Here is an 18,418-nt window from a genome sequence, read left to right as displayed (position 1 = left end):
TGAGTGAGGTGGTGGAGCTTTGACTGGGGAGGATTTCTCCCAGCTCAGTGCATGCTCTGTGTTTGTGTGAATAATGCTTTTTATCCAAAAGGATCACCCAAAAGAAGTTTGGTAAAGGATTTGTCGATCCCAATGGTAAAACTCGGCCAGCTTTGGAGTATAAAATAGCAGCAGGACCACTAAAAATGCAAAATTGTAAACAAGGAACAGCACAGGACAAAACCAGGCTGAACCCTTCAGTTGAAAACACCTCCCCAGCTCTTCTCAGATCACTGTTTACAGCCATCAGCCCTTGAGACACAGCCCCAGGCATGATTTTAAATACTCATTATCCAAAATGAGCAAGCAGAGTAAGTCAAATCCCTGCTTAATGTGTTCACCCCCCAGTAACTGCCCATCAGTTCAATTTCACAAAACCACACCACATTTATTTATCCAACAGAGAGAAACGATAACAAACACAGTGCAAGTTTATTCCTTTATTGATAAATGTTTCCCAAACTTTCCAAACTGGATTGTTCAATTAAACACAAACTCACAAAAATACTTCCAGCCTAAAATCCTCAACGTCCTCTTTAGAAGACACAAGGGGCAGCTCTGTTCTGGCAAAGGAAAAGCTTGCAAACCCCCCAGATTCTGGTTTTGGAAACCTCAAGCTTCAGAGTTGGCTTTTTAAATAAGAGATCTTTTAAGATTAATTTACAAAATGCAATATAACTATGTGATACAATGCATGGCCTTGAGATCTGCAGGGCAGTGAAGGATCTTCAAACATCTTGAGCTGATGTCTAGGAAGGGGCTATTTGGCTTCTTTGTATCCTAGAGGGGAAAAAGGGAGAGAAGTTATTCACAGCATCCCTGCTCCAGGCTAGGGAATATTCCAGCATTGCAAGGAATAAGGATTCCAATATAATTGGGAAGGTACAGAGAAGCTGCTCGTGGTGATCAGATGATCAGAAATTGTTATTATCCACAAGAAACTCAAATTCTTTGCCAGACCACCCAGTGAAAATAAGAATTCTTCACCAGCTTGAGTTGTGACATCTGATCATAAACAGCAGCAGAAAAAGTCCTGGAGATGGCAATTCCAGACAATGCACAGAAAAATGGATCATGAGAAACACAAGAGGCAAAATCCTTATTCATAAAATAAACAAGAGCCAACCCCAAACACAGGTGACACCACTTGTGTGGACAGACCTATCCAGTGAAACATTCCCAGCATTTATTATATCCTGAGGGCAGGTGGTTTCCAGGATAAGGAATGGGCACTAAGAGCCTGCTTAGCCTCAAAATGTGGCTAATTCCCACATTAGCAGTTCCACAACACCTCAGGGACTTCAATACCTTTAGATCCCTTAATGAAGCATCAGAATGAACACTTCTTAACTTCTACACAAGTATTCTGCTGGGAGAAACTACATCAGGAGCTTTTTGTTGTTGAAGAGTGGACTGCAATCAGGTGAGTGCTGGTCACAGACCCACGTGAATTGTTTCACTACCAACTGTGTTTTATTTACTGATTCTGGAAGCTTTTCACTGAAGCTGAGGACTGAGACACTCACCAGTCATCCTGGTTCAAGAGGTAGCAGCAACCACACCCACTTTTTGGGCAGCTTCTTTCTTGGCTTGGTGAGCCTGCAGCACTGCCACAGCCTCCTCCACCTGGGGACACAAACCCAGTGAGATTTTCTCCCTGCTCAGAGGCCCTTTCTAGACACAAAAGGGACCCAGCAGCTCACCTTGGAGCGGAGGGACTCTGGAGATTCCAGCATGTGCAGCAGCTCTGAGTTGTCAATCTCTAGCAGCATTCCTGTGATCTTCCCAGCCAGGCTGGGGTGCATAGCTTGGATCAGAGGGAACAAACGTTCTCCTGAGGGAGAAAAAGGAGTTCAGGTGGGTGAGTTTGGATCCTTTGAAACCTCGAGGGATGAAAAATGATGGGTGAGCAGTGGGGTTTTACTCACCCAGCATCTGTTTCTGCTCCTGGGGAGGGGCTGCAGCCAGCATGGAGGCTGTCAGTGGCTCCTGGCCCTGCACATGCACTGCAGGCTGAGGTGCCTGAAAAGGGCAGAAAAGGGCTTTGAAATAAGGATGAGGCTGATTGCTTTGTATTTAGACAATTCTAAGATGCTCACTGCTAAAACACAATCTCTGTCAAGCCTACAGAACACCTCAGCTTCAGAAAAGGGCAGGTAAGGTGCCCTTGGTTCACAAACACTGCCTGCAAGTCTTGAGTCTGCTCAAAACTCAGGAATGCCACACAGGAACACCATAAATATCTTGCAAAAAACTGGATCAAACATCATGAGATGTTGAGAAAGCCAGGTGTAGATGGTGCTCTTTCTCTTAATGATACCCCAGTGAGAATTTGGCAAAGAGGAGAGACACTTAAATGATTTAAGAACAGGAACAAAGAACCAAGGGAAAAAAATATCCTTACACCAGTCTGGCTACAAAAGGGCTCGTGAGTACAATACAGATAAACCAACCAGGGTGCCCCTGGCAAAGGCACAACTGCCAGGTTTTTAAATTCCAAATTAGGATTGTCTGGGTCATAAAAGGAGCTTGAAGTCTCTATAAAAGTACTCCAGTTGCATGTGAACCTGCAGGGACTGCCCAGCCCAGCCCAGCCCTGGTGGTACCTGCAGAGGTTGGACACCTGGGTGTGGGCTGCGGACACTTGAGGCATATTTGTAAGGAGGGACAGCCCTGGGAGCAGGGGCAGCTACAGGAGGACGGGGAGCCAAATTCTGTGCTGCTGTGCCAACACCTGCAAAGGAAGGAGAACACGGTGACAAACACCTGCAGCAGCATGCTGACAAGCTGGGATGTCTGGTTTTAATTCAAATTACGGCCTGCATGGTGATACTTCTTTAGAAAGTGTAGCTGGCTACTTCAAGAAGGGGATGTTCTGCCTAGAACCAATCCATAGATTCCACACCTTTTATTTACCAGCTGGGAAAAAAAGAATTTGGGTGCTCTCCTCTGAAAGCAAAGCCCGTAAGTCACAGAGATTTTTGGGTGGTGTTGCAGGGGTGTAGAGATAAGTCCCAAACCAGTGGAGAAGAACCCATCTGGATTTCCACTGCTGTGCTGTAGCACCGAGTGCCCCCAGACCCGCACCGCGCAGCGAGGAACAGGAAAGCAGCAGGTGCTGGCTCTAACAACCATCTCTGGGACAAGAAGCCAAGTCTCCACAGCACCCTCCTCCCTCCCAGAGAAGGGGAAAAGCCCAGGAAGAGACCCCATCTTACCAACTCTCTGGGCAGCAGCGGGGAGGCCACGGGAGGCCGGGGCATTGGCGGGGGCCAGGTGGCGCAGGGCGGGCCGGGGCCCTGACTGGCGCATGGCGTTGGGCATTCCCTGGAAACCTAAAGGATGGGAAGAGGGGGAATCCTCACAAGAGAACCAGCTGGCAAGGCAGGACAGTCAGCTACAGGGGTGTGCTACAGGTGGTGCACTGTAGCCATGGTATTTTCTGAAAAATCCCTTCCTACAGTCAGCTACAGGAGTGGTGCGTTGTAGCCATGATGTTTTCTGAAAAATCCTGTCCTTAGGATCTTTTTCTCCTGAGAAGCTGAGAGGCCTCAGGAAGAAAATGTAAGCAATGGTTATCTGCTGCTCTGGAATGCAACAGGTGCATCTGGGATTGGGCTCATGTGGTTGTTTTTAATTAATGTCCAATCACAGCCCAGCTGTCTCGGACTGTCTGGTCAGTCACAAGACTTTATTATCATTTCATTCCATTCCTTTCCTTTCCTTGCTAGCCTGATCAAATCATTTTCTTCTATTCTTTAGTGTAGTTTTAATATATAATTTTATTTTAATATATATCATAAAATAATAAATCAGCCTTCTGAAACATGGACTCAAGATTCTCCTCTCTTCCCTCATCCTGGGACCCCCGTGAACACCACACCACAGTGCACAGGGAGCATCAGAGAATCACAGAATATGCTGAGTTGGAAGGGACACACAAGGATCAGAGTCCAGCTCCTGGCCCTGCACAGGACCATTCCCACAAAGGAAAGCATCAATTGTTCCTGTTGGGAAGTACAGCTCCCAAAGGGTTCTACAACCAAAACAGCCTCTGGCACTCTCACCTTGAGGTCTCCCTCCTTGCTGCCATCGTGGGTTGGGTCTCATCTGTGTCATTTGGTTGGGTGCATAGTAAGTGGGTCTGCTCTGAGCCTGGAGGAAGATCAGATAAGCTCAGAGGCAACATCCAAGTGCATCACAAACATTTGTTTACAACGTGTTTTGGCAGCCGTTGCCAGGACTCAACATTCGGGTCGGATTAAGTGAACAGGCAGCTGGCAAGTCCCAGAATTAACTCCACTGCTGCACCCCTCATTAGGACTCGTTGCTTCCAGGCATGAGAAGGGCTCAGTGAGATTAACACAGGTTAAAAACCCCACGGGAGCTCACCTGGGGCACAGCAGGCATGAAGTAGCCGCCAGCAGCGGGCTGGAACTGGTTGATGATGGTGTTGGCAGGCAAGGCCCTCATGCCAGCGATGCGCTGCATGTACTGGTTGGTGAGATGGGCCTTCCTCTCCTCCTTCCTCTGGGCCAGAGCCACGTAGAGGGGCTTGGAGCCCACGATGCGCCCGTTCATCTCTGTCACAGCTTTGGTGGCCTCCTCTGGAGAGGAAAAGCAGACAAAGCCAAAGCCTTTGCTCCGTCCATCTTCCAGCATCACCTGCAGTAAAGATCAATTGCTAATGGGGTACCAGTACAACTGAGCTGAGGAATCTGTGGGTTTTTTTTAGATTTTAGGTAGCACATAACTTGTTGCAGAGGTGTAGAGACAGGTTCTCATGAAGAGCCACCTGTCTGGATTTGCTCTGCGTTGCTGTCAGCACCATGTGTCCCCAGGCCCACACTGCACAGTAAGGAATGGGAAAGATTTGGTGCAGTCCTAAATGCTCAGAGGAAAGTGTCATTTCATGCTTACTACCTCAAGCAAGCATGGTTGCCACTTCCTTCCTCCCCTTTTAGTAAGGGAATGAAGTTTTTAGTAAAATCCTACTATTTACTAGCCAAGGTGTTCTCAGAATCCCAATAGCCACAGGTTAAGAACAGCCCTTTAATCCCATGGCAGACAAAAATTCCTTCTTCAGGCTTTAAAATCCAAATGACCCCCAAAATCCCACAGTACCTTGGCACTCGTTATTGACCCAAAAGGTGAGAACTCCTTCCTCAGTTTTTCATCATCTATAGTGTCATCTAGGTTTTTAATGTACAGGTTAACACCCTGGAAAGGGAAAGAACAGCATGACATTCACAACATTAAAAAAAAAAAAAAATTCTTAAGCACATCAACTGTTATCCATCTGCCAGAGCTGTAATTTATCTGAAAACTCTTAATTTAGCATCATGTTCCTTCCACACCACCCAAAGCTGAAGGTGATAAATGTTGCAAAGGCGTAGAGACAAGTCCCACTGTGGTGAAAGGGAACTTGTCTGGATTTCCTCTGCCTTCCTGTGGCATCATGAGATGTCCCCAGCCCAGCAGTGCACCTCAGGGAGTGGGGGAGTTTCAGATGCCACCCCTGACACGACCCAGTTCTGCCACAAATTACAGAGAGCAGTGCAGAGTTGTGCTGTCTCTTCCCATCCCTCCAGGGATCTCCATTTGAAAGTCAAGGAGACTTCATGCCTGTTGTCCTCCTAAACATTTTCAGTACCAAAACTAAGCCCTGATGCCCCCTCTGCCACCAAATATCACAGAGACACCTCTGTGTTTTAAGCCAGGATGTCTCACAGGACAATAACTGCTCTGGGAACTCCTTCAACAGATCAGAAATAGTGCTTAAATTGAGAAAAATAAACATTATTCACCTGGTACCGGCTGAGCCTCTCCTGTTTTAGCTGTTCAAACCTTCTTTTCAGCTCTGCCTGGCGCTCAGCCTTCTTCTGTGCTCTGCCCACAAAGAGCATTTTCCCATTGATGTCCTTCCCATTCATTTCTTCCACTGCCTGCACAGAGGGTTCAAGAGGAAACTCTCAGCTGCTGCAGCAGGACAGCCCCTGATCCTGCCAGAGCAGGACTGCCCAGGGCTGACACTGAGTCCCTGCCTGTCAGTCAATAAATCAGAGTTTGCATGTTACCTTTGCACTTTTCCTGCTAACAACAGGCTCATTAAAGACAAGCTGAAGTTACCACACAGACTGAGCTGACACGCCACAGTGCTGAACTAACTTGGAAATTCATCCTCTCTCTTTCTTGTAATTAAAACTCCACTTTAACAAGCATTCTGCTTAGAAAAGACCATTTTTGAGCAATGTTCTCACTCTAGGTGCCCTCCTCCTCCTCCTCCTCCAGCCCTGCACTGTAGTATTTCTTCAGCAATTAACATTCTTGATTATACCACTGTGTGGATCTAGGAAACTGGAGGGATGCCAAGTTGCCCTTGAATGTCAAGCTATTAAGGTGCAAAAGGTTTCCAAGTTCCCACATCTAGAAGAGGTCATGCCCAAGGCAGAATTTCCTTCCATTTCAGAAACAGGCTCCCAAGATAAACCAAGTTTTTCTTCTCTGAAGTTATCTAAGCAACATAAAAACTGGTCATACCTTGTTGGCCTCTTCATGCTTTTCAAAGCTTACAAAGCCAAAGCCTTTGGATTTTCCAGTGGGGTCTGTCATCACTTTAACACTCAGAGTTTTACCTGTTATCAAGGGACAGGGTTAGTAAAATATCAAAAGCATTTCAAGATTATTAAATTCCATGTAATATCTCCTCATGTCCTCAGCCTTCAAGTGACCCAGGTAGCGACAACACAGCAGCACTGAGTCCACCACATTTGATGAAATTCACAGCCTTAATAAAAGTATTTCTGTATTTACCATATTTGCCAAAGAGCTCCTTTAGTCTTTCATCATCCATGTCATCCCCAAAGTTTTTAATATAGACATTGGTGAATTCCTTCGCCTTGGCTCCCAGCTCAGCCTCCCTCTCTTTACGAGACTTGAATCTCCCAACAAATCTGTAAGATAAAAAAAAAAAAAAGAAAATCCCAATAAACAGATTGGTTCCAAAAGCAAAAAAAATAATGTGTGACTTGCGGCGAGGCAAAAAAAATGAGTGTGCAGTAGGAGCTGGGAATGGGGACAAGAAAGGGTGACAGCAGAGGACAACAAACAGGCCACAGACCAACCAGAAAAATCACCTGTGCTGTGGCTGGCCAAGGAGTCCCAGTGGCCCTAGACAGAACCCACCCCAGCCCGCTCGCAGAGAGGTGGCAAATCAAGGCTGGGTCAGGGAAACCCAGCAGTCCTGGAATGGAGGGGTAGCAGGCCATGGCTTGGGCAGGGTCACTCACCAGCCCTGGAGTGGAGAGGTAGCAGGCCAAGGCTTGGGCCAGGAGAACCAGTGCCTTGTGTGTCCCTGTTAATACCGAGATGCATCCCGGAGCATGTGAGCGCTGCTGCTGCCGCCTGTGACACTCACACTTTGCGGTCGTTGAGCAGCATGCCGTTCATCTTCTCGATGGCCCTATCTGCAGCATCCTGCGTCTCAAAGTGCACAAAGGCGTAGCCCTTAGAGCCATTCTCATCACACACCACCTGCAGGAGAGGGAGCAAAGGCAGCTGTCAGCGTCCCTCCTCTGCCACAGGGTGAAAATGCGTCACTGCCAAGGGGCAGCACCGGGCAGATCCCGACTGTCACAGACATTTTATGAAAAATCCTTCCCTTAAGATCTTTTTCTCTCAGGAACAAAATGCAAACAATGATTATCTGCTGCTGTGGAATGCAACAGGTGGATCTGTGATTGGTCTCATGTGGTTGTTTCTAATGAATGGCCAATCACAGTCAGCTGGCTCAGATTCTGTCCGAGACACAAGCTCAGACTCTGTCCAAGCTCAAACTCTCTGTCCAAGACACAAGCTTTTATCACCATTCCATTCTTTTTCTATTCTTAGCCAGCCTTCTGATGAAATCCTGTCTCCTGTCTTCTATTCTTTTAGTACAGTTTTAATATAATATATATCATAAAAGAATAACTCAAGCCTTCTGAAACATGGAGTCAGATCCTTGTCTCTTCCCTCATCCTCAGACCCCTGTGAACACCACCACACCTGACAAGGGTCAGCTCCTGACAAGGGTCAGATTCCTGCACTTCATGACCAAATCTGATGTAATTTCAGCTTTTGGTCAACCCTGCCTTTCAGAGATTCTGTTTTAACACCAAGGTTTGATCTCTGTAGGCACCGTTGATTTAAAGAGTTGGACTTGATGAGCTTTGTGTGTCCCAGCTCTGCTCCTTACACTTGTGTCCCTTTCACCACCCACACTCAAATCTCTGATCATGTCCCCACCCTAAAAGAACTGGACAATGTAACCACACCTCACCTTGCAGGACAAAATGTTTCCAAACGCTGAGAATGTGTCGTAAAGTGCCTTGTTATCAATGGATTTGTCCAGGTTCTTGATGAAGACATTCCCAACTCCTGACTTCCTCAGGGAAGGGTCCCTCTGGGACCACATGATGCGAATGGGCTTCCCTTTGATCACATCAAAATTCATGGTATCAAGAGCTCGCTCAGCTGCAAGAGAAACCAAGAACAGATTTTCTGTGGTTGGTTAGAAAATGAAAGTTTCCAGTGGGTGGGTGATTCTTTTCTTTGAATTTTACTCAGCTCATCTGGGTTATTATCAGAGGTTACCAATGACTTTTAACTTAATGTTTCAAGGGAAGTCTTTGCAGCACAGCCACTAAAGGTTTCACAGACTTTAAATTTATATCATACCAATATATTCACCACCACAGCAAAACTGATATCAAAATGCCTGGTTTATTAGTCATATTCTGAATTATTATAAAGGTAAATTACTCCACTCAAAGAAGGAAAGAAAAATCAGGAAACTGGTAAAAAAAAAATGAAGTAAAAGGAGTGACTCTGTAGCTGTTTTGCTTTTCATGAAGCTCACATCTCCCCATCCTCATTTCTATTCAGAGAGAAGGATCATCTCCCTGTCAGGTCAGGGAAAATGTGCACAAACACATGGCTGGCTGCGAGGACATGAGTCAGCCTCTACATAACTTATGTGGCCAAAAAATGATTCCCAAGTTGCTCAAGCTAAAGATGACAAGAGAGTTGAGAAAATTCTGGGGGGGAAAAAGGTCTGTACACCCCATCTGATTAACAGGGAAGTGTTTATCTGAGCTCTCCAACACCAGCACTGTCATTCTAACCTGCACTGAAACCCCCCCCTCCACCAGGCTATTTCTGCTGCCTACTGGTGTATTAAAAGGATCATTACATACACACATCAGGATCTTGTTCATAAAATTGAGATGCTTGCACTGTTCTGTGCCAGGAAACACTCCCAGCATGGAGCGAGCAGAGAAGAAAGAAAGAGTCTTAATTCCCAGCATGGAGCAGGGAAAGAGATGCATTAAAATCAAGGAAAATTAACAGGGCAGAACCCAAGTTTTCCAAATTTGTTTGGCTCAGTTCTCCCAGGCCACCTTCACCCTGTGGTATTTGCTGATTAGATTTCAGGAGCAGAAAATGCAAGGAAAAAGCCAATCTGAACGCCTTGCACGTGACTTGGCTCGTGCAGCCTGGTTAACTACTCAGCATGTCCCAAAAGTACCTCCAGGAATTCCAGTGGAACGCTGCCCACCAAAGCCTGCACTCCCCACCCCCAATGCCAGCCTCCACTACTGCATGGAGGTTGCTCAGAATTTTTCATGTGCTTTGAAATGTGTTTTTTTGCTCTTGCTGCTTCTTAAATTGAAGTGAGACCATCGCTGTTCTCCCCACACACAAATCGAGTTGGAAACAAGCTCTGCTTGGAAAAAAAAAAAAATAATTTAAGGACTCCAACAGCTCTGCTTAGACCAAGGTGTTAAATGCAATTAACTGCCAGGCTAAAACGACTCCTCAGCTGCTGCTCCAAGCCCATGCAAGCCAGGCTCTTCCTGCAGTCCTTTCGTGGTGTGGGCAGCTCAGCAGGAGAGCCGGTGCAGCTCGTCAAATTTGGCAGTGTTTATTTATAGCAGGCAGAGGTCCTGCAGAAGCATGTGCTGGCAAGGGCACCAGCTGGGTGGGTAATGCCATTTGCAGCAGGAACAGGCTGCTGCTGGAAGGTGACAGCAGATCAGGCAGTGGCTGTGGGCAGGAGGAGTGCGATGGCTCCACAGCCAGCACCCAACTCCAGAGCACTCAGGAAGTTCCTGCCGGTTCTCCCCGAGCAGATACTATTGCACTGCTCTTTCAACAGGTTGCTACTGTTCCACTCTATTATTACACCCAGGCACTCGTGGTGAGCTGTGAAAGCCCTACAAGGATTCCCCGAGGGATCTGTGCCACACCCACAGGTGGAGGTGCAACCCCTCTACACCGGGACCTCAGAAAACCTGCGAAGGATCTGCAAGAGCTCTGTGAATGACTCACACCAAGCACATCTGATTCATTTCCTTCATCTGAGCAAACACCTTCTCATTTTCTTCTATTTAAGCCACAAAGCTTCAGCCATTTCAGTTCCTGTATCTGTTTCTCTCCCACTGGTTCCTGTCATCCCTCCAGCAGACTCAACTGCGGCTCATACAGAACATGAAACACTCACAGCCCCTTTCAGGCTTGATTTTCATTCCCTTTCTGGACAGGGAGAGCACCTGAACACTCAGTGCAGTTTGCCTCAGGCCTCAAGAGCAATAAACCTCATTAACCTCCCTTGTAGATGCAGAGTTAACAAAATGCTGGAATTAGTGGCCGTGGTTGAACAGCATGAAGATCAATAACCAACCTCACACCCCAAGTTTCACCCAGGAGAAACTCCACACAAGGAGTTTCATTCTCCCCAAACCTCCAGGCTCTCACTTAGGTCACTCAGCAAAAAAGTCCTGACAAGGAAAGCACACAGAGCAAATTCAGCCACTTATTTTTTAAAAAAAGAGATGGTGCATATTCAAAAGAATTAAATTCCTCAATCACTGAGGTTACAACAAAATGCTGCTGCAATGAAACTCCTGGCAGTACCAACTCTCCCCTTTGAACTTCACAATTTGCCTTACACAGCTCCTCCTTTACACTGTCCTCAAGGAGGAGAACAAACAAGTTTATTTACCCTTTCCTACAGAAACACAGATCTATTTCCAGCCCTGGGATCCTCCTCAGCTTGGGAAACATTCTGTTTTCCCTACCCTTTCAAAACACCTTATCTCTGCAGCCAAACTGAAGTTTCTCCGCTTCATTGCCCCTGAGCTGATTTTTGTGACTGTCAATGTTTGGAATCCAATTCCATGGAACACATGAAAAGAGAAATTCAGCTTGTTTGTTGAGTTTGTTTTCTTTCCCTTCCGCACAGTCAAAAAGAATAAATATTAACAACCACTGCTGAGCCTGAACTAGCCAGAACTTTGAAGTGTTTCCTCACCCTGCCTATCACAGGATGACAGGCTCAGAATTCAGCATTCCCTGGTTACTACAGCGAGGAGCTGCAATCAAAACCAGCAGAGCTCATTTTCCCTAAAAATAACCTCTCTGCAGCAGACTGCTGCCAGTTAGACAATGCCTGTCCAGCATCACTCCAGCACCTAAAAAACTGTAAAAAAATAACACAAGTTCTGGCCCAGTTTCTGGACACAGGAACCTGGAAGGGCAGAGCACGCTCAAGATGTGACAGTGAGCTCCTCATGGCCCTGAAATGGGGAAAAGTTCTGACTGCTTGATTTGCTCTGTGGACACAGGGGCAGAGTCCTGCTTTAGAACACACCAAAATAAAGGTAAAACCATTGCTTTCTTCAGATTTACAAAGCCCTTACACAAAAGGTGCGAGGGAAATGCAAACCATCACTTTATCAACCTTTTTAACACCTACCAGTTCAGACTTACCACGTGCCCACGAGAAGTCTGCAGAGCACAAAACCTCCTGATTACTGTAAGCACCTACTCTCAACCATAAATCCAATCAGATCCTACAGTGCTCCCCTCAGCTTCTCAGATTTAGTGGGATGAAGCCAAGTGCATTTCTGATTATGCATTCCTGGAAGAAAACACAGAATCCCTCCTCCTCCTCAGGAAGCCTCATGCAGGCAAGTGCCACCTTGAAAACAGTCCAAATTTCTGCATTTTACGACAAAAAAAAAATTATATTCTTCATAGTCAAATTTGTTTTGGAGAGACCACAGCCCTTTTCCAAACTATCTCTCTCCATGTCCTGCTGCATTACATGGAGGGCAGCAGCTGGGTTTTTTATTTATGCAGGGTAACACACACAGCAGTTTGACAGGAGAAATTCAAAAATTCACATCTCCTCAGGAGGGCAGGAGGAGTTTGACCATTTCCCTGTCCCAATATTCACTCAATGATTAGGTTTAAACCACTTGACCTTCTAAGACCTACCAGTAACAAGACACCACCTACTAGCTCCAAGTATCACTTCGAGCCCAGGAGCTTCCTAAAATGTCTGCTGCCTCCCCAGCAGCCCAGAATGGTGCAACCTCCCCCTAAATTCCTGCCTATTTATTACCATAAAAGATTACCTCGGAATATATTGGGAAGGCCCCAGTTGTACAAGGTGCAGAGTGCTTCTGCTAAAGCACATGGGATAAGCCACTGATCCCTTCTGAGATCACTCTTCTCGGCTTTGAGAGAACTTTAGCTACATTTCTGCAGCCCAAAATTTATCTAATTCAAGCTGGAGTTCCTTCCTGGCTTCGTTTGTGCTGCTTGTTTTTATGTCTGTGATCCTGCAAAATGAGATCAGAGCCTAAAAGGAAGGCAGGTGAGCTGGGATAACTTTCAGGACATAAATGGACCAAGATGGTTTTATACAGGCCCTCAGGTTCCTTCCTTCTCATTGAGAATCTTTAAAACACAAATACACTGCCAAAAAAACCAAAACAAACAAACAAAAAAAAAAGCACCTTTTTTGTGCCATGAATGAGAAATTATGCAGTGGGGTGCAAGTCAGCTTTTAATCAGCATGACAAGGGAAAGGACCAAAAGAAAGTGCTCAGTCAGACCAGCCCAAGGAAATGGCATCGCAAGGAACCGCCCTGGGAGAGGATAGAAACTCTGCAAAAATGTAAAGCAAAGTTTACTTGTTGCTGAAATCTGTGCTGCTGTAAACTGATTCTGAACTCAGGGGAAAAGATCACTCTTATCTCTACTTGGATGCCTCTATCACACAGAGATGCTGCTAAATCCCAGCACGGAGCAATAAACTTGCAGCAGTCAGCAGGCAGAGCTCTGAAAACTGGGGCAGAAAACGCTGACCCATTTTCCTTCCAGAAAAGACGTGTTCCAAAATGACCTCTCCTGTCCCATCTTTCATGTGCTGCTTCAGCTCTGCAACACCTGCCTTTGAGCAGGAAACAAAGCGTGGAAAAAAGAGAGTCTGGCAAGAGCAAAGCAAATGTGGCTTCTGCACATGAGACAAGCTGGTTCTCCACACATTGAACAAAGTGTTTTATTTCACTTTAAAGCAAGAACACCACTTCCCCAGCTGGGAGGCACATCCAGCTGCTTGAACAACAGGAGATATTAAATTTATTAAACTGGGAGTGTGTGGAGCGGCCACAGATCAGTCACTTAAATGAGCACTCAGCCTACTCTGAACTTTCTCTGCTAGGACTGGCTGCACAAATCCCACAGAAACAGCCCCAAACTACCCCAGAATGAAGGGAAACACCACGGGGATTATTTTCTCATGAGAGGAAAAAACACAAATCTCTGAAATTTACTATCAGTGCAAGAAACAGGCCTGTCTAAAATTAGAGATGTTAGTGAGAAGCGCATTTCGTAGACACCAAGCAGTAAAAAAATATTCCAGCTCCCATCACCAGAAAGAGACGACTCACCCTGTAACGCTGTGATGGGCAGCTACGCGAATTAATGGGGAAAAACGAGTTAAAATAAGAAAGGGGGAAAAAAAGCCATGGATGTGGCTGCAATTGTCACTCACCATCTGCGGGCTGCTGGAAGTTGACGTAGGCGTAGCCCAGGGAGCGGCGGGTGATCATATCCCTGCAGACCCGAATGGACAGCACGGGGCCCGCCGGGCTGAACTTCTCGTAGAGCATGGCCTCGGTGATATCGGGGTGCAGGTCCCCCACGTACAGCGAGGCCATGGGGTAACTGCTGGCGGCCGTGTTCATCTTCCCCTCGGCGCTCTCGACCACTGGGGTTTTTCACTTGGGGGGGGTCTCAAGTCAAGCTTCTTATGAATATTAATTCTGGGGGGAGCACTCAAAACTCTTAATTAAAGCCTAAGCTGCGGCCGGCAGAAGCTTGGGACAAGGGGGGCTGGCACCAGGACACGGAGCAGCCGAGAGGGTTGTGCAAGCTTGAAAAATCAGCAAAAACGCCCCAAAGTTAAGCCTCCTGGAGAGGATAAGACGCCAAAATTCATCCGCCGGCTCCCGAGCGCTTTGAGGCAAAAACCTCCTAAAAACCCAACGTCTCTTTATCTTTCGCTTCGATTTAGCCCAGATTCTGCAGAGCGGCGGCCCGTTGATTTTCTGAGGAAATAAAAAACAAACAACTATATAAATAAATAAATAAAGCTCTAACACGCACTAATACAACTATTTCTCTTAAATCTGGCTCGGCTAGGTTGCCCGAAGGTATTATAAATAAACCAGCGCGGCACGCGGCGGCCTGAGGGCGGGCGGGCGCTCCGGGCAGGGCGCGGCCGCCGCGCTCTCCCAGCGCGCCGCGCTCCCCCGAGCGCTCCCTACCCCGCGGCGCCGACCCGGGGCGGGCTCGGCGGCGCCGGTCCCGACCCCGACTCACGCGGTGCGGCCGCGGCGGGCGGAGAGGCAGCGGTTTTGGGCGGCGAGCGGCCCTTTATAGGCGCCGCGGCGGCGCGAGTGGGCCGCGGTGCCGCCGAGAGGAGGCGGCCGGGCCCGGGCTGGAGCGCCCCGCGCCGCACGCAGCGCTCCCCAGCGGGCCGGAGGACCCGGCCGGCTCCCGCCATTTCGGGGACGCCACAGGAGAACGGGCGGCGTTGGGAATGATTAAAGTTAATTGTTTTGGAAATTGTGTGTCGCTTGCGTGATTAGATTTAGGGTAATAAAGGAAAGGAGATGCTGGAGGGGGGTACGGCAGAGGTCGCAAAGGTGGTTTGGGGTCTGGAGCATCGCCCTCATCAGGGGAGGCTGCGGGAGGTGAGCCTGGAGGAGGGAAGGCTGAGAGGGGATCCCATAAATCCATAAAATTCCACAGAGGAATGTGCCAGATTGTTCATTGTTCCCAACATGGAGCAATAGCCATAAGCTAAAACACAAATTTCGTCTCAACAGATTGAGGGATGAATGCCCTGTGGGCAGCTGGCAGAGAGATGGATCCACAGCAACAAACCCCAGAAGAGTTTCTGGGGTTGTTTTCACTCCCACCCCACCCTATATGTGCAGATGTCTCACAGGACAGCTCAGTCCCACCATAAAACACAAAAAAGTCCAGGGAAACCTCCTGGGGAGAGCAGGGCCTTGGAGCAGAGGAATGCACCAGGAGAGCGAACAATTCCTCTGGGATTTTTCTTCTTGCTGCTCCAAGCTCTGGTTCTGGAGGTGTCGCTGGCAGTGGGATGAGGAGCGGTCGGAGCTGGAGCTGTTCCCACAACCTCCTCCTCCTCTTCAGAGCATCATTTTCCCCCAAATTAGCACGAGTTCCTGTGGCAGCCCTGGTGCTGTGCCAGCTCCCATCATGGGCTGCCCTATCCCAATGTCTCCCCATGGAAAGTGAGCTGTCAGTCCCTCTTCCCAGGGTGAGGCTTAAACAGCTCCCAGCAGAAAGCTGCTGGAAAGGGAGAGGGATTCACCCCCCTCTGCTGCTGTCCCGTGGCTTCACGCTCACGAGATCAGCTCCGGGGAGATCCATAATTATCTATTTCCAGCATCTTCAGCGGAGTGTGAGGACACGGCAGTGCAGGATTCAGTGATTCATCAGTGACCTTCAGGCTCTATGGCTGTCCTGTTAAGGGGGACTAAGATAATCTGTAGACACTGGTTAGCTGGGCATTGTGGCTTTTCAATTGCTAAATTGCCTTTAATTTGCTTTAAAAGCGGGATACAATGTTATCATAAAAATGGGATATGATATCTTCCCCTTCAGTGGAATAATCTTCCACTACAGTGGAATAATCAAGAGCAGCAGAAAAAAGGTAAAAATAGCAAAGCAAATTGTAGTGATTTGTAATATTTTCTGTCTTGAAAAACACGAATGACACAAATCCTCCTCCTCCTGCTCTCATCATTCTCCCAACAGCTGAGGGTGCTGCGAGGCCGCACTGGTGGGATCACACCTGCCACTGTTTTGTGCTCCGTCCTTCACAGCTGGCACCTCCTCCGCTGGGAAACCAGGGACATGACACAGGCATGTCACTGTGCAAGTGTTCAGATCCTGCTTTGACAGCTAAAGTCAAAACACAGCCCAGCTCAAAGAGCGTGTTTCCACATAAAACGCCCTTTGGCTGCAGCAGCCGCTGTGGCTCTGATTTGAAACATATTCAGTGACATTTGTGCTCCCTCCCAGGGGACTCGGTGCAGACAGCCACAGTCCTGTGTCCTGCTCCATCCTTTTCACTCCCCACACGGACTGACAGGCTGGGGGTACAAAACTGCCCCAGGGACCCCCTGCTCTTGGTGCCCTCAGCACACGAGTGCAGCTGCTCCTGGTGACCTGAGATACCTGAGATCCTCCCAGCTGGCCCTCTCAGGACCGTCAGCAGCGCCTGGAGCAGAGGGGACATCTGTTAATGGCTTTATCTGGCCAATCCATGCCCATCGATGGTGCTGCTGGGTGACCCATCCATCATCCAGAGGCCTCCCAAGCTGCTGTGCCACCGTGTGTCTGAGCTGTGCCTCAGTCCTTGATGGTCACCCTGAAAGATCAGCCAATTCTCAGCACAGATGGCAGGTTTTCCACCAAATGCTGCCCCTGGTTTAGGGTTTCTCCTCCTCGGCTTTAGGGTTTCACCAGCAGATGGCAGGGCGGGATTGCTCCACGAGCAGGGAGGAGGGAGAGCATTTCACCCGGGGCAGCCAGCAGCAGAGCTGAGATAAGCGATGTTTGTCATGCGGGGGAATTTGGGAGAGCAGGGCTGGCTCCTGCAGCACCTGCTGCACAGCAGATCTCCCACGGCCTGGGAGTGTCCCTGTCCCCTCCGAGCTCGTTCATCAGGACCCTGTTTTGTTCCATGTTGGGTGGGAGCCTTGTTTGACGCTGCTGTGCCACCGAGCTGCCCACGCCTTCCCACAGCCTTCTCCATCAGGATTTTTTTTTTTTTTGCCTGAAGAACAAGGATGAAGGGAGTGCACCAAGAGTTCGGGGATTTCCCCTGCAGGGTAGATCAAAAGCTGCCAGGATGTATTAGGGTTTAGGCTAAAGAAAACCCTGGGAAAAAAAATAAAATGAAGCTGCAGTCCTGAGCGACTGCTCTGTAATCACCGTGTTGCTGTGGGGAGAAAACCCCACGGGCCTGAACCGATGCCCTTCCACCCACCCTGGCTCCCGTTTGATCCGCGGAGATCAGGAAGTGGGTTTGGTTGTTTTTCTTTTTTTCCACTGTCTCTGTTTTGTTTTAGCCCTGTAGCCCGCGGGGCCGGTTTGTGTGGCTGCCTCCCACGGAGGGGAATTTGGTTTTGGTTCCTCTCTCTGGCCGAGGCCACAGCAGAGCACTGAGCTCCCACCGCCACCTCCAGCCGGGTCAGGGCAGCCCAGGCACCAGCGGGACGAGCCTTCATCAATAGCCCCATTATTGCTCTTGAAGTTTCTCCCCGCTCCCAGACGGATGCTGCATTACTCCATCACAGCTGCAGTTGCTCCCTTCCAGCAATTCCCCACACGGCACTTAAGGAAGGGATTTATGGGCGGTTTTGAAAGGCATTTTGCAGCGAGAAGGAGTTATGGGAAAGGAAGTTGAATTCCCACCATTCCCCAGTAAAATTCTCCCAAGCATCTTTCACGAAGAGGGATCATTTACTGGTCTTTTCCTCAAAACAGAGACAGGCTCTCAGCTGTGGCTCTTTGTTTAGTCCAAAGCATTTCCCCACAGTGAGATGCCACGGGGTTTATTCTGGTCCTGGCTGCAAAGGGTCAGGAGACCAGGGCGAGCCCTCAGTCTGGCTGCAAGGCTCTGCCAGACCCCATCTCTTCCCCGACACTTTTCTAGACATTAAATGAAACTATTTCTTCTATTGCCAATCTCAGGGCAAGCCTTGGTGAATACCCGTCTGATTTTGACTCGTTTGCCAAAGTAAAAAGTCTTGGGGCCAGAATGACCAAGAGCTATAAAACAATCAGAGGGGATGTCACCTTAAAATCTGCATCTTACCTTTTGTTTGAAGCTTTTCAGAGATCAAAACCTGGCACAAAATTACTCAGCAATGACCTTCCCAGGTCCCTTCCGTGATCCCAGCAGATAGGATTCACTTCAACACTACATTGCACAACCAGA

General features: G+C 48.2%; 1 protein-coding gene and 3 non-coding genes across 5 annotated transcripts; all 4 read right to left on the bottom strand.

Annotated features, from left to right (window-relative positions):
- Positions 1 to 464: 464 nt before the first annotated feature.
- Positions 465 to 14,878, bottom strand: PABPC4 (poly(A) binding protein cytoplasmic 4). 2 transcript variants are annotated; one of them, XM_077189470.1, is made up of 16 exons: positions 14,755 to 14,878; positions 13,925 to 14,480; positions 8,360 to 8,553; positions 7,457 to 7,572; positions 6,853 to 6,992; positions 6,580 to 6,674; positions 5,847 to 5,984; positions 5,164 to 5,259; positions 4,432 to 4,704; positions 4,107 to 4,194; positions 3,258 to 3,374; positions 2,646 to 2,773; positions 1,968 to 2,061; positions 1,743 to 1,873; positions 1,566 to 1,665; positions 465 to 819 (listed from the first exon to the last, which is right to left on the bottom strand). In XM_077189470.1, the coding sequence occupies exons 2-15, from the start codon at positions 14,115 to 14,117 to the stop codon at positions 1,579 to 1,581; spliced, it is 1,890 nt and encodes a 629-aa protein (XP_077045585.1). In that variant the 5' UTR covers positions 14,118 to 14,480; positions 14,755 to 14,878; the 3' UTR covers positions 465 to 819; positions 1,566 to 1,578. The 2 variants fall into 2 exon arrangements, with proteins under 2 accessions (XP_077045585.1, XP_054504205.1); XM_054648230.2 differs by lacking the exon at positions 14,755 to 14,878 and adding an exon at positions 14,700 to 14,718.
- Positions 3,026 to 3,158, bottom strand: LOC129130202 (small nucleolar RNA SNORA55). The gene has a single exon (XR_008535518.2). It is a non-coding gene; the product is annotated as a small nucleolar RNA SNORA55 (small nucleolar RNA).
- On the bottom strand, positions 4,792 to 4,919 carry LOC129130210 (small nucleolar RNA SNORA55). The gene has a single exon (XR_008535526.1). It is a non-coding gene; the product is annotated as a small nucleolar RNA SNORA55 (small nucleolar RNA).
- On the bottom strand, positions 5,417 to 5,552 carry LOC129130203 (small nucleolar RNA SNORA55). Its single transcript, XR_008535519.1, has one exon. It is a non-coding gene; the product is annotated as a small nucleolar RNA SNORA55 (small nucleolar RNA).
- Positions 14,879 to 18,418: the final 3,540 nt, after the last annotated feature.

This window comes from Agelaius phoeniceus, chromosome 22 (assembly GCF_051311805.1).
Source record: "Agelaius phoeniceus isolate bAgePho1 chromosome 22, bAgePho1.hap1, whole genome shotgun sequence".
NCBI lineage: Eukaryota > Metazoa > Chordata > Aves > Passeriformes > Icteridae > Agelaius > Agelaius phoeniceus.
This window is presented reverse-complemented; position numbering and strand designations above follow the sequence as displayed.

Bases quoted from the DNA above. Each gene is read 5' to 3' on its own strand.
- PABPC4 (XM_077189470.1), bottom strand. From the start codon at position 14,117: ATGAACACGGCCGCCAGCAGTTACCCCATGGCCTCGCTGTACGTGGGG. The intron at 3,375-4,106 runs GTGAGAGTGCCA...CCCATCCTTTAG, and splicing joins GCAAGGAGGGAGACCTCAAG to GTTTCCAGGGAATGCCCAAC. The intron at 2,062-2,645 runs GTACCACCAGGG...TGCCCTTTTCAG, and splicing joins CAGGTGTCCAACCTCTGCAG to GCACCTCAGCCTGCAGTGCA.